The sequence below is a fragment of the Rhincodon typus genome, chromosome 27 (genome assembly GCF_021869965.1).
Source record: "Rhincodon typus isolate 14 chromosome 27, sRhiTyp1.1, whole genome shotgun sequence".
Taxonomy (NCBI): domain Eukaryota; kingdom Metazoa; phylum Chordata; class Chondrichthyes; order Orectolobiformes; family Rhincodontidae; genus Rhincodon; species Rhincodon typus.
In genome coordinates, this window is record NC_063358.1 from 25,707,343 (window position 1) to 25,721,999 (window position 14,657).

The window sequence follows — 14,657 nt, forward strand, 5'->3', positions numbered from 1 at the left end:
CTCACTTCCCCCTCCCCCATTTCTGAAGAAGGGTCCCGACCCGAAACGTCAACTTTCCTGCTCATCTGACGGTGCCTGACCTGCTGTGTTCCTCCAGCTCTACACTGTGTCATCTCTGACTCCAGCATTGGCAGTTCTTACTATCTCTGATTTTATATAAAGGTGCATCTAAGGTTGTAAAATATTCTAAGCCACTTCGCAGGAATTTTATTGATTCAAATTTAACGTCAATTCATGGAAAGAAATATAAAACTCATTCCTAATGTGCCCCATCCACGTTTCCCAAAAATGTTACAAGACTCAGCGACGCGGCTGAGGGAGAAGCAACAGTGGCCCTGAATCTCGCGAGAGTCGGCTGGAGGGGCGGCGGGATTTGGTGGGTGTCAGGGCGACAGGCTCCGTTCAGCAGAGCGGAGACTGCGTTAAAATGCCGGCGCTGGTAACAGCGATGTTGCTGCCCCGGTTACATGCTGCAGCGGCTGCACTCCACCGTACACTGGCTACAACTGTGAGTGATCGTGGATTAGTATGTTTTTAAAGGGAGACGGGTAATTTGTTAGTGTCCTTTAATGTTTTGGCTCGAGTGGTGAGGGCGGAATTAGTGAGGATATGTTATTTACCTGTACAAATGTCATGTTGGAGGACGTAAAAACACTTCTGTGCAGGTGTGCACAGAATGGGGGCTGGGAAAATTTATCCGACTTCTTAATAAAACCATAGCTGATCTTGAACTTCAATTCTACCTTCCTTCCTGCTCCCAATATCTCCAGTCCTTTGGGCGAACAACAGTTTGTGGAACTCGGCCTTAAATATATTCAACTATGCAGTTCTCTGGGGCAGAGAAATCCTGAGAATTACAACCTTTTAACTGGATACGTTTTTCCTCCAATTATTTTTCTTTATCCTAAAACTGTTTCCCCTTGATTTATATTCACTGCCGATGGAAACAATGAGTGTAGGTGTCAATCCTGTCAAACCGCTTCAGACTGAGGAGTGACCTAGTGAAGCAGTCTTCTCGACATCAAAGAATATAATCCCAATTTACTCATCCTTTTAACATGGGATAATCTGTCATTCTGGGCATCAACATAGTGAACATTTGTGTATTACATCCAGTGCTAGTGAATCTCCCCTTAAAAATGGGAACGAAAATTGCATAGATTATAACAGCTTTGGTTTTAACAAAGCTCTGTATAAATGTAGTAGTCATAGGACTTGTTTATTTCTATACTCTAATCCCTTTGTGATAAAGGTTAATAAAGCATTTGGCTTTCTTTCATTCTAATATTTCAGTAAGCATCATTAAAGTGCTTGTTAATCTTGTTATTTGTGGAATCTTGCTATGTATTTCATTTCATTATATAATTTGTTGTATCTGAAGCACTTAAAGTCATTTGGTGCAATTTAAACACTTTTCAGAATGTTAAAAGATTCTACATAAATACTTGTCTGTCATTTTTGTGAAATTCAAACATGTTTGGCATGGACTGGTTGGACCGAAGAGTCTCTTTCCATGCTGTATGACTCTATGTGCTCCTTATAGAATAGTACTATTGCTCAACATTCATTATTTTTGTGAGCCAGCTTGTTGTGGACTTATGTGGCAGCTGGGGTAACTAAGAATTAATTAAAATGACTTGATTTCAAATGTTATGTTATTTTTTAAAGAGTCATGCAGCACAGAAATAGACCCTTCAGCTCAACTCGTCCATGCCAATGAGGTTTCCTAAACTGAACTGGTTGGTGTTTGGTCCATATCCCTCTAAACCCTTCCTATCTGTGTGACTAACTATATATCTTTTAAATGTTGTAATTGTACTTGCTCTACCACTTCCTCTACCAGCTCATTCCATATTTACACCACCCTCTGTGTGGAAAAAGTTGTTCCTCAGTCCCTTTTTAAATCTTTCCCCTCTCTCCTTAAACCTATGTCCTCTAGTTTTGGAGTCACCTACCTGGGGAAAAAGACATTGGCTATTTACCTTATCCATGTCCCTCATGATTTTATAAACCTCTAAGGTCACCCTTCAGCCTCCTATGCTCTGGGAAGAAAGATCCAGCCTATCTAACCTCACCTTTATAACTCAAACCTTTCAGTCTTGGTAACATCTTTGTTCATCTTTATTGAACCCTTTCCAGTTTAATAACATCTTTCCTATAGGAGGGTGACCAGAATTATACGCAGTACTCCAAATGTGGCCTTACACTGCAATCATTTAGTTTCCACATTTTAAACAATATTTAGTCTTTGCTGTTTATTTTTAATTGTGTTGCATGTTTTTTTAATTGTTCTTTTATGTTTTTACAAGATGTGTAATGCAATTCCAAAAATAGGGAAGCGGCCAATCCAAGACATCAGTGAAGAAAATGTATCAACTGTGACTTTGACCCTGTTAACAAACATGCGTCTGTTATGAAGTTCAGTTGGTGGTGTCACAGTATACAATATTGTTTTCTTTTCTCAAAAAGACTCATTGGTACAAAGTACATGCTCTATTTGGCACACACCATTGCTAAATTATGTTAAAGAATAACTTACGTTAACTATGTTTGGTTTGTATTTGGTATTTTTTAATAATTCAATAGGTAGCATGAAGTTGTTATCCCACTTTATTACGTTGAAGACATTTTAACTGTTCTCTAGAGCCTCACTATTTTGGTTTTTTTGTGCCCTCCTTTACACACAATTACACATTTGCAAACCTTTGAGTGAAACTGCATTTGTTTATCAACTAATTTCCTTGTTTGTATAGTATAGAAATTGCTAGGTGGCCAATATTGGTCTTGAATTAAGTACAAGGACAATTGTGTTTACCTGAGGACATCAGTAAATATGGTGAGGTTTTATAATGACCTTGGAGAGGGCTTAAATAAACATGGCAGAGGAATGAGAACCAGGAGATTACTTTTAAAATGGAAAAATGACATGCACAGAGAATTTGGAAAGACTGTACTAGAACAAGACAAGGTAGAGTCAGAATAAGGAAAAAATGCAAACCTGCTAAATTAGATTTACCATGCATATAAGTGAACACATGGAATGTGATATGATAATAGAAGCAAAGTACTATGGCTGTTGGAGATATGAAATGAAAACAAATTTCTGAAGGAACTGAGCTCTGGCAGCATCTGCAGAGAGAGAAACAGAATTAATGTATCAAGTCCAATATAACACTTCTTTGGAGCACTGAGAATATGATGTTGCAGTGGTAATGGCAATCTGGATGGAAACAAAGCCAGAATGGATACTAAATATTGCTGGATGCAAGGTATTCAGAAGAAAAAAAAAATGGAAGTATTGATTAAGCAGAACATTACAGTGCTGGAGAAAGAAGACAACCTGAAGGATTTAACAACATTTCCTCTAAACTGCATGATTAACTGGGATGTTGCACACCTGCTGATTGGCATGTCAATAATGCTGCATGTGGACCACAGAACAGAAAAAAAATACAGAAAACATTGATTACATCTTGAATCAATTTAGTTAGAGCCAAGAGCCAAAGAGGTACAATTAAATTGTTATGCATACTCTTTGGGCCACCAACATTGGGAACAGATAAGAGCAACAAATGTGCAAGGAAATGTCGCATGGTTAAAAATTCTAGTTATAATGAGGGATTTTATTACCATCTCAGTGTATTTGGATAATTAATGTAAAGAGCAAGAGAGTGGAAAGAGTTTCTCGTGAGTTCATGAGAATTTTGTAAGGAAGTATGTTTCTGCTCCAATGAGAGAGGAGGCATTGCTGAATCTCATATTGGGAAATGAGGTGGGCCAGGCAGATTTGTTAGGAGGTGAACACTTAATGAACAGTGAACATAGTGTCTAGGTTGAAGTTAGCCAAAGAAAGAGACCAGGAATGATCCAGAATAGAAGTAATTTAATTGGGGGAGGAAAATTTCAAGGGGATGGGAATAGATCTGGCTCAAGTAAAGTCAAATATTGGCTGACAAAACTATAATGGATAAGTAGGCTGTCTTTAAAGAACAGATTTGATAGAGATATTCAAAATTGCAAAGTAGATCAGATGGGGTGGGGAAACTGTTCCAATTGGCGAAAGGGTCAAGAAGCAGTGTTAAAACTTTAAGTACCAAATAACATGACTAATTGCTTGGAAGTATAGACTTTAAACATTTTGTTTTAAAGAAGGTCTCTTAGCATGCAGATGCAGTAGGAAATGTTAACTGTATTTATTAACTGAAATGCAAACTGAGCAGGTCAGCTTCCTGCCAACCATAAGCCAAGCAATTAGCACACTCTTTATTGCTTTATAAATTGATGTTTCCTTTCTCAAGTTTGTTTCTATCCTGATGAATGCAAGATGAAAAAGTCAATTTCAGATATCTGGAAGATATTAACAATTTCTTCTTATTGTTATTTAGACTTGTGCAGCTGTGGCACAATCTCTCCCTGAGCAAGTAAAGATTGTGGAAGTTGGACCCCGAGATGGTCTACAGAATGAGAAGGTAATCGACATTAGGCAGAAAATTTACTTTGAACATTGAAAATGGAAGCAGTTATTTTGTTGACGTCTCCCAAGAATGGCTTTACTGATGGCAAAGCGGAATTTAATTGCATTGCCATAATGTTAATGAAAGGTATTGTACAGTTTTAATGTTAATACACTTGTTTGGTTGATTTCAATTTTGTTTTCTGCACACCAACCTTATTCTCAATTTATGGAGAATTTTTAATCTCATTACGTGCCATTTTTGAGAAACCCATCAAACCAGGAAAATATCACAGATTTAGAGACTTATTACTACATATAAGGAGACTCTTTTGCTTGTTGTGTCTGCTCTGGCTCTCCAAATGAACACCTAATGCCACTCCCCTGTTCTCCCTGTTATCTGTACTGTTCTTCCTTTTTGGATAATTCAATTGCGTCTTGAATGTCTCAATTGAGCCTGCTGTATCATGCTTGTGGGCAGCCTATTCCAGATCTTAACCACTTATTGCCTGAAGAAATTTCTCATTGTGTCTACATTGCTTCTTTACCCAATTAATTTAAAACTTTGCTTCCTCATTCTCAATCCTTCCACCAGTGGGAACAATTTATCTCTAATTTCTCTGTTCACACCCCTTTTGATTTTCATTATCTCTATCAAATCTCCTCATCCGAACCTTCTCTTTTCCCTGGCAAACAGCCCTAATTTCTCCCATATATGTACATAACTGAAGTTCCTCATCCTTGGGAGTCATTCCTACAAATCTTTACCGATAATACCATTCATTCCTAACATGGATGCAATACTCCATTTGAGGCAGAACCCGTATTTTATACATGTTTAACATTTTCTTTGCTCTTATACACAATGCCCCATTAATAAAGCGTAGGTTACCGTGTACTTTATGAACAACTCTCTCAACCCAACCTCCCACCTTCAGTGTCCCGTGCATATAAAGACTCCAATCCTTCTGGTCCTGCATCCCTGTGGAATTTTCCATTTATCTGGTGTGATCAAAACAAATTATTTCACGTTTCCTTGTATTGAATTTCATTTGTTACTTGTTTGCACATTTCACCACTGTCTTTTGAAGTTCTATACTATTCTTTGTTTACTATGATTGCAAGTTTTGCATTTTGTGCAAATTTTGAAATTGTGCTCCATACACCAAAGGCTAAGTCATTAACATAAATCAGAAAGAGCATGTCTCCTAACAATGACCCCAAGGAACTCCACTGCAACCTTCCTTCAGTCTGAAAAATGTCCATTAACTGATGTCACTGAGCCAATATCATATACATGTTACTGTCCTTTTTATTCCATGAGCTATAATTTTGCTCAAAGGTCTTGTGCGCTATGATATGTCAAATACCTTTTGGATATCTATGTACACCTCATAAACAGCATTACCCTCATCAGCCCCCTTTTTTGCTCTTCAAAAAAACTTCAGTGATTTGGTTAAACACAATTTTTCCATCCTTGCCAACTTTCCTTAATTTGGCCCTTAATGTAGTGAGTTTGCTTTACAAAACTTGTTGATTTCAACTTTTCAGTTTCAAATAAATTGCTTTTTTGAACTTTAACAACTCGGGTAATAAATCTTTGAAAAGGTTCAAGTTCAGTTTCTTTCCTTCAGATAAGGAGCTAATCAAGGTAATGGAGAAGAGTTCCCAGTGGGCAAAATTAATTCAATACGACAATAATTTGCGTAAAGATGATATAGGATGGGATTACGGTGCTTTGTAGCAACTGCTAAAATGTCAGTCTCAATGTCTCTGACACTGAGATAATTCAATGAGAAGAAATACCCAGGTTATTGTTGCATGTTATAAGTACGCAGTATTTCCACGATTACCAACATATGCAACAGCTTAGGAATTTTTTTTTTCTCTTTATTCATTCACGGGATGCAGGCGTCACTGGCAAGACTGCATTTATTGCCCGTCCCTAATTGTCCAGAGGCCAGTTAAGAGTCAACCACATTGCTGTTGGTCTGGAGTCACTTGTAGGCCAGACCAGGTAAGGATGGCGGCTTCCCTCCCTAAAGGATGTTAGTGAACCAGCTGGGTTTTTCCAACATTCGACAATGGATTCACGGTCATCATTAGACTCATAATTCCAGATATTTATTGAATTCAAATTCCACCATCTGACATGGCGGGATTCGAACCCCGGTCCCCAGACATTATCTGGTTCTCTGGAGTAACAGTCCAGCGATAATACCATTAGGCCATTGCCTCCCCTAATTGTTGGGCAATTCAGACTAGAACAGGGTGGTAATGGATGGACAATAATTGGCCTGGTATCCTTTTGGATAGGAGGAACCTGTCCATGGTTTCTCCCCCTGGGACCCTCTTTGTACTTTCTTGCCCCACTTTACTGGAAGTGGGGGACAAAGTTAGATTCAGCCATAATGCTCATGGCCGTCAAATAATAGAACAAATGCCTGATAAAACTGATTTCTCAAAATTCACCAAGAATAATAACATTTTCAGGAAGGTATATATTTTCTTCTAGCTCTGGAAATGTTAAAAGCAATTAGCTCAATAAAAATAAACTGCAATGATTTGAAACATGCAATAAATCTTTGGTTGCTTTTTATCAATGAAATAGTTGACTAAAATCATGAGACAATTGACTAACTAAAAGACAATTGCTTAAGTTTTTAATGGTTTGAATATTTCATTACTTCAAAGGCATTTTATTAATTGAAGTTTTTTGAGTCTTAATCCACAGTTGAATGTCATGTCTCTCAAGCCAACAAAGGCAAACTTTTGGGGAAAAATAGTGTCTAATATCATTGAATTGAGGATAAGTAATTTTGTAAATATGTGCCTTGTCAATTCTGGAGACCATATGTTGAAATTAAATTGACTCAAGTAAAACAAGCAAGGGAAAAATCGCTGCTGTTGGTTTAGATGTTACAATCTTTATTGAATCTTTATTGGAATTTTTGTCTGCTATTTTCATACAGAATTTTTATCCTGTGAGGTTTCCTACTTTACATTCTTCTGATTGCAGGTCATTGTTCCATCTGATGTTAAAATTCATTTAATTAACCTTCTCTCGGAGGCTGGGTTGTCTGTTGTGGAAGCAACAAGCTTTGTTTCTCCAAAATGGGTTCCTCAGGTAAGCAGGGTGAGAAATTTGAACTAACCTTGAACAGCTTTTGCTTATCTGTTTGTCAGACTTGAAAGTTAAGTAGTTTATGGACCCAGGTTCTGAACATGAACAACCATAATAGATGTCTGTTTCTACTCTGACAGTACTCGCATTGACACAGGAATTCTCAAAATCCCTACGCACTTATCTGAAATCTTGCAGTGTCATCTTGGACACAATCCACGCTCTATAAATTGTCGCTATTTCCCACCCCTCTTGATGTTGCAGTTCCTGCAGACATCACGAACAGAAACCAAGTAATGGACCCAAATGGTGAAGTCCCAGGTTTCAATCTTCCTTGGAAAATTTGAATAACCGTCAACCACTTGAGGACAGGCCAGGGAAGATGTAGCCACTTGCTTCACAAGTAGGACAGGAGGAAAAGCTCAAATTGTGATCGTAGCCATTCAAGTCAGACTGTAGCACAAATATTTTTCAGAGATCTATTCCTGGTAACATCACATTGATTCAGATTGCTTCTGCTGAAGTTATTAAATGGATTGTTGACTTCAGCATCAAATTATAACTGCTCCTCTAGCCATGTTGATTAAAAATTGCTGTGCTGTTTTAAAGGTAGATTTGCTGTGTAACTGGAATTATTAATGTTTGTGTAAATATGTAATTGATTTTTTTTCCCATCTTTCATGTACATTGAGCTCTGCCAGTTAAAGATTAAGAGAAAATATATCCCCTGTTGATCACATATTTTATAGAAAGGATCTCTCTGTCTTCAGTACTTTCAATCTTAAGTTCTGGAAATCTGTTCCAGAGCCCTCCATATTTTTAACTCTGGCCCTGTTTTTCATTCCTGGGTTGGGAGAGCAACGTGGGCAGAAACTCTGGTTCTCTGAACCCAACGTTTTAAAAAATGGCCACCCATACTTCAGATTTTTAGTCCAGGGACTGGTCTTTATTTGTGAGTAAGGCATCTGACCTAGGAAGAGCCGAAGAGGCAGCCCAATTCCTGAATTGACCTGGGTGGAAAGCCTGCATGGGGATTTTGGCACTAAATGAAAAGTTTAAAAACTAAGATTAAAACAGAAAACACCCCTCCCAGTCATCCCCTCATTTTCCCCTTGCTGTCTATGCCCTGTCATGCTAAAATATGCCCCTGCAGCCACTCCCGTGCCCTTCGTGCACACTTACAGTAATCTATGCCCATCTTCCATGGCCCTTCACATCCCATATGCCCCTGGTCAACATGGCTGTACGTAGCCCCTATGCTAACACATCCTTCCCATCTGCCAACATTTCCCATAACCCCTCATTGCCAACTCACCTATTATCCACTCATGGGCATTAATCAGGAGGAAGCATGACTGCAAATAAACTATTGGGAGAGAAAAAAGCACGCTCTCATTGATGCAAACCAGATATCCAATACAGTGAAAATGCTTCAACAGATCCCTTAAAGAATGCTTCACTTAATTGGTTAATACCTTGTGTCAACAAACATCCGGCTCAAGTTCAGTCATAGTTATACTGCATGGAAACAGACTCTTCAGTCCAACTCATCCAAGCCAACCAGACATGACAATCTAACCTAGTCCCATTTGCTAGCATTTGACCCATATCCCTGTTAAACTCTTCCTATTCATATACACATCCAGATGCATTTTAAGTATTGTAATTGTACTCGCCTCCACCACTTCCTCTGGCAACTTGTCCCATACATGCACCACCCTCTGTGAAAAAGTTACCTCTCAGGTTCTTTTTAATACTTTATCCTCTCACCTTAAACCTTTTATCCTCTAGTTTTAATCTTTCTTTGGCAATTCACTGTATCTATGCCTCTCATGGTTTGATAAACCTCTTATAAGGTCACCCCTCAGTCTCTGATGTTTTAGGGGAAAAATGCCCCAGCCTATTCAGCCTCTTCCTATAGCTCCAACCCTCCAGTCCCAGCAACATTCTTGTAAATCTTTTCTGCATTCTTTCATGTTTAACAACATCCTTCCTATAGAAGGACGATCAGAATTGTCCGCAGTATTCCAAAAGTGGCTTCCCCAATGTCCTGTACAGCTGCAACATGACATCCCAACTCCTATCCTCGGTGTTCTGACCAATGAAGACAAATGTGCTAAACACATTCTTCACCACTCTGTCTACCTGTGACTCCACTTTCAAGGAACTATGCAAACGTACCCCTCCCTAAGTCTCCTGTTTGGCAACACTGTCCAGGGTCCTACCATTAACTATAGAAGTCCTGCCTGGTCTCAAATACACAGCACATTTTTCAAGCTGCACAATATTTTTTAGACAGGTTCTTGACAACTTTGCAAATTCCAACAAATGTATGCAGTTTTCTTTTGCATAAATATGTTTTTTCCCCTATAATCACCAAAGGGCATTTAACCCCCCACCAAAGCTGTCGTGGGACCATATCCTTACGCTCCCTGAGTTGTCCAAGCAGGACAGACCTGCTCTGACCTGACGTGAACATCCTGGGTACAACACTCCTGGGACTCCAAAATCTGATGTCAGTGGAGGCAGCTGTTCATTTTTCCTGGAAACATACACAAACCAGGACTTGCTCCCATAAAATGAGTTGCCAGGTTTAAGGATGGAACTTGTAACTCCTGACAAATTCTAGCGTTTTTGCCCCAGGAGACACTCTTGTCATCCTGGTGAAACTCGGGTCTCTCTCTCTTTCTTTTTAAGATGCTCCTTTTAAAGCCTACTTCTTGACTAATCTTTTGTTCACCCTACTGATACCTCCTTCTGTAGCTTGTTCTCAAATTTTGGGGTTGATACTGCATGTGAACTGCTTTGGGATGTTTCACTGCATTTAAAGTGCTAGATAAGCACAAACTGCTATACTGATTCATTGTGATTATTGTTACACCATTTTCCTGTGGAAGTGGCATTTCTTGATGTTAGCAGTTAATGTTGAACTAAAGCCCTTAATCATGATCTCTTTCAGTTACTAATCTTGTACTTGGATTGTATTCTGTGTACTGGATTGTATGTAATGCTTTTTCTGTGTAGATGGCTGATCAGAAGGAAGTGATGCAAGGAATCCGAAAGTATCCAAATGTGAGCTACCCAGTGCTGACTCCCAACCTGAAGGGGTTTGAAAGTGCAGTAAGTGTCTATTCCAAGACCTGCATTTCTGATTGTTTACTTAAAAGGATGAAATAATCCCCAGTGACACTTTTTTAAAGAGAATTCTATGCCAAAAATATGGTCTGACACTTTATTTTGCTGACTTGAATAATCCCATCTAGCAATAAACCTAATTTTGCAAAGTATTCTCAAGTCTTTATGTAAAGTACAAATATTTTTGCATTTAGCATTTTGTGACATTGCAGTTGATTAGATACAAACATCCATATCAATAGGCCATTCAGTAAGATTATGGCTGATCTGATTTGTAACTTCAATCCACCTCTCACCTCCACACACACTTAACAAGAATCTGTCTACTTCTGCCTTAAAAATATTCAAGGACACTACTTCTACCATATTTTCAGGAAGAGACTTCCAAAGATTCATGACCCTCTTTTTTTGTGTTTTTAATGGACATCTACCCTGTCTAGACTCCCCAGGATCTTGTATGTTTCAATCAGATCACCTTTTACTCTTCCAAACTCCCAAGTCTACTGTATCCAACCTTCCCTCCATAAGACACCCTTCCCATTTAGGTATTAGTCTTGTAAACCTCTGAATTGCTTCCAACACATTCACATCCTTCCTTAAATAAGGTGACAAATATAGCAATACTCTATATGTGGTCTCATCAGTCCTATATAATTGAAGATAACCTTTTATCCTTTTGTATTCAGTTCCCCTTGCAATAAATGATAATGTTCTGTTAACTTTCCTAATTACTTGTACCTGCATTCTAACCTTTCGTGAATCACATATGAGAACACCCAGATCAGTCTGCATCTCACAACTGTGCAATCTCCTATCGTTTAGATAATATACTTTTTTAAATTCTTCCTGCCAAAATGGCCAATTTTACATTTTACTCCATTTGCCACATCTTCGGCCACTCAGTTCACCTATCTATATTTTTTTTTAGTCCTCTGTCTTCTTCACAACTTACTTTTTTACCTGTTGTATCATCTGCAAAATTGGCAATCACACTTTCTTTCCCCTCTACCCAAGTCATTTATATAAAATGTAAACAGTAGAGATGCATGCACCAATTTATGAGGTGCACCACTTGTTACAGTTTGCCTGCACTAACACGATACATTTATGTCTACTCTCTGCTTCGTGTTAGCCAGCCAATCTTCTGTCAGTGCCACTATGCTACTCCCTACAATATGAGCTTTTAATTTCCCGTGTTACAAAAATCTCTGGTACCTTTATCAAATGCCTTCTGGAAGTCTAAGTATAGTATATCTACTGGTTATTCTTTACCTACAGCACATGCTTCCTCAAAGAATTGTAACTGATGGGTCATTCTTTGATTCATTCAATCTTTTCGGAAATTAATGCTTTCAGTGCTGAAATAATGTCTTATTGTCCAATGTAAACGCGCAATGTGCCTCAGTCAGTATAGTGTGCTGTGGTTTGTATAAAATTCACCTGCATTTGTTTTTAAAATCAGTTTACTTTGATTTTTTAATTTTCTTTTTTTTTCTCAATTTAGATTGGTTCATTTATTTAAAAGGCAGATAATTACTGAGTTCTCTTGGACCAGTTGTTAAGATGTGTAGGCATACCAAGTCTTCATGCTTTGAATTATCATTCTTTCCTTCATTGTCCTGTTAATTAAAAAGCATTTGTGAAGTTATCTCTACAATTTAATAGATCCGTGCATAAAAGTATTGACTGCTTTATCAATGAAGGATAAAATCTGAGAGTTCCTTGAGGTTGTGTTTTGGAAATTTAGTTAAAATCTCATTTAAACCAAATATTGGCTGTATTGCTGTACAGTAACAAGTTCCTGGGCATTCGAGCTATTCAGAAGCTGTATTTACTAACAATAGTTAACCAATCAAATTTCAATTGCATTTATAATACCTTAGGACATTTTCTGTCCCTTAATCATTTCTTGTTAGTTTATAAATGAAACCATTCATTATTTTGGCATTCAGAAAATTTGGTAACGCAGTACAGCACTGTACTGTATTCAGTAATTGATTTAATGTAAATGATATTATGTTTGGACCCTCAAGTATTCTAAAGATTCTCCTTCTCAACCTTTCCCCTCACCTGAGGCATGGTGACCCTCAGGTTAAAGCATCACCTGTCTAACTCTCTAATGAGATAGCAGCTCAATGGTCTGGTAGGACTACAACTACTTTACTTTTTTTATTCTAAGGATAGATTATTGAGCAGGTTCAGTTCTTTGTTCAGTAGCTGCTGTCAGACCACTACATGCAAACATGATGTTCAGCTGTGACGTAATTTGAGAAACATTATTCTGGATAATTCTTGAAATAAAATATCTGTGAAAGTGAATTTACTAGGGTTACAGTAATAAAACGTTTCAAATGTTGGCAAGTTCAAGAGCAACTATAAACCAGAAAATGCTACAAAGGATATAGTAGACCCCTTAAGTTTGGAAACTGATGTGCAAAATTAAGTGAAAAGCAAGAAATAAAGTTAAAGTAAACTTGACTACACAGTTTCCTGACAGTCAATTATTAGAATTTAGTATTGGTATAAATCCTGTATATCACCCCTCTCCCAATACTTTCTATGATTAGATTGTCATAAGTGTCTTTATTATTGAACTCTCTGGATTCCTATGTCACTTGCAGTCATCCCAGTGGCTTAATCTAGGATTGGAAGTTTGATCTGCAGTGTCCTACTTTAGTCTGTGTAATGTATAGCATAATGAACTTTTTCACAGATCAAGGCAGGTGCAAAGGAAGTAGCCATCTTTGGAGCTGCCTCAGAAATGTTCAGCAAAAGAAACATTAACTGTTCCATTGATGAGAGTCTACAACGGTTTGACGAGGTGATGAAAGCAGCAAAGGATTCAAGCATTCCAGTCCGAGGGTATGATTGCAAATCTACATGTTTTTGTGTTGTGAAACATTTTTTTTGCATTTTTGAAGACAAGTTTAACTTCTTTAAAACCTCTCAGTAATGCAATCAAATATATGTTAAAATTCAAAGTTAAAATAATTCTTGGATCACTTGCTTTGGGAGTAATCAAAGAAATTGCCTGTATTGCAATTTAAAGGAACACTTGTCTGCTGTCAGCTAAATTGCAACAACCTTATTGTGAGGTTTGTTATTAGAAAACAAACATTTATGACACAAGTGCTTGATAGCTACTCTCTGCTGTAATTAATTCAATGTTTTAATCATTATCCAATTTTATTCCCTTTTTATCCTCTTCCTAAGTTGTGTGCCCGGAGTGTTGGCAGACTATTTGACTTGTATGACATTGCAACTGTGTCAATTCCAATATGCACTTAAGGTACATAGTTATAAAGCATGAAAACAGGCCCTTCAGTCCAACTCATCCATGCCAACCAGATATCCATGTATAAATCTTGTTCAGCACAAGGTATAGAATAGCAATATGAATGAACTGTGGCTGACCTCTGCCATTCTCAACCTCCTAAAGCAAGGGGACAAGCCAATCTTTCTCCATTTGCTGCTCTTGTCAAGATTCTCAAATCTCCTGTCATAGGCGTAACTAGGATCTTCCTAAAGCACAATTCATTAACTCTACCATGAGCAACACTCTGCTGTTACTCATCCTGCAATAGGCCACTCTTAGAAATCGGTTCCAGACCTTGGTTCCTGTTCCCATACAATAATTTTAAAGTCATTTTTAAACATCATCATAATTTCACCTCATCTTCTGCAATTTTGTTCAGCCCTGTATTCTTTGCCAAGTTACTTTTGATTTTTGCTTTCGACACATCCTTTATTTACCCCAATTCTGCTTGGAGAGCCTTCAATTTAATTCTTGACATTCCTAAAATCCCTCCACTCCCCTGTTCAACTTCAAAAATCCTCTAAAATTAACTTTTGCAGCCAAGCTTCATTCTTTCTGACTTGATGTCTGTATTTGTGAAGTACTTGGGAAATTTGCTTTGTTACAGGCCCTACTTAAAAATGATAAGG

The 14,657-nt window shown here is 37.9% G+C and overlaps 1 protein-coding gene across 1 annotated transcript; it reads left to right on the forward strand.

Annotated features, from left to right (window-relative positions):
- The first annotated feature begins 171 nt into the window (after positions 1-171).
- Positions 172-14,634, forward strand: LOC109926433 (hydroxymethylglutaryl-CoA lyase, mitochondrial-like). Its single transcript, XM_048613284.1, has 5 exons — positions 172-508; positions 4,386-4,469; positions 7,473-7,580; positions 10,602-10,697; positions 13,426-14,634. The coding sequence occupies exons 1-5, from the start codon at positions 428-430 to the stop codon at positions 13,663-13,665; spliced, it is 609 nt and encodes a 202-aa protein (XP_048469241.1). The 5' UTR covers positions 172-427; the 3' UTR covers positions 13,666-14,634.
- The last annotated feature ends 23 nt before the right edge of the window (positions 14,635-14,657 follow it).

Bases quoted from the DNA above. Each gene is read 5' to 3' on its own strand.
- LOC109926433 (XM_048613284.1), top strand. From the start codon at position 428: ATGCCGGCGCTGGTAACAGCGATGTTGCTGCCCCGGTTACATGCTGCA. The intron at 509-4,385 runs GTGAGTGATCGT...ATTGTTATTTAG, and splicing joins ACCGTACACTGGCTACAACT to ACTTGTGCAGCTGTGGCACA. The intron at 7,581-10,601 runs GTAAGCAGGGTG...TTTTCTGTGTAG, and splicing joins CTCCAAAATGGGTTCCTCAG to ATGGCTGATCAGAAGGAAGT.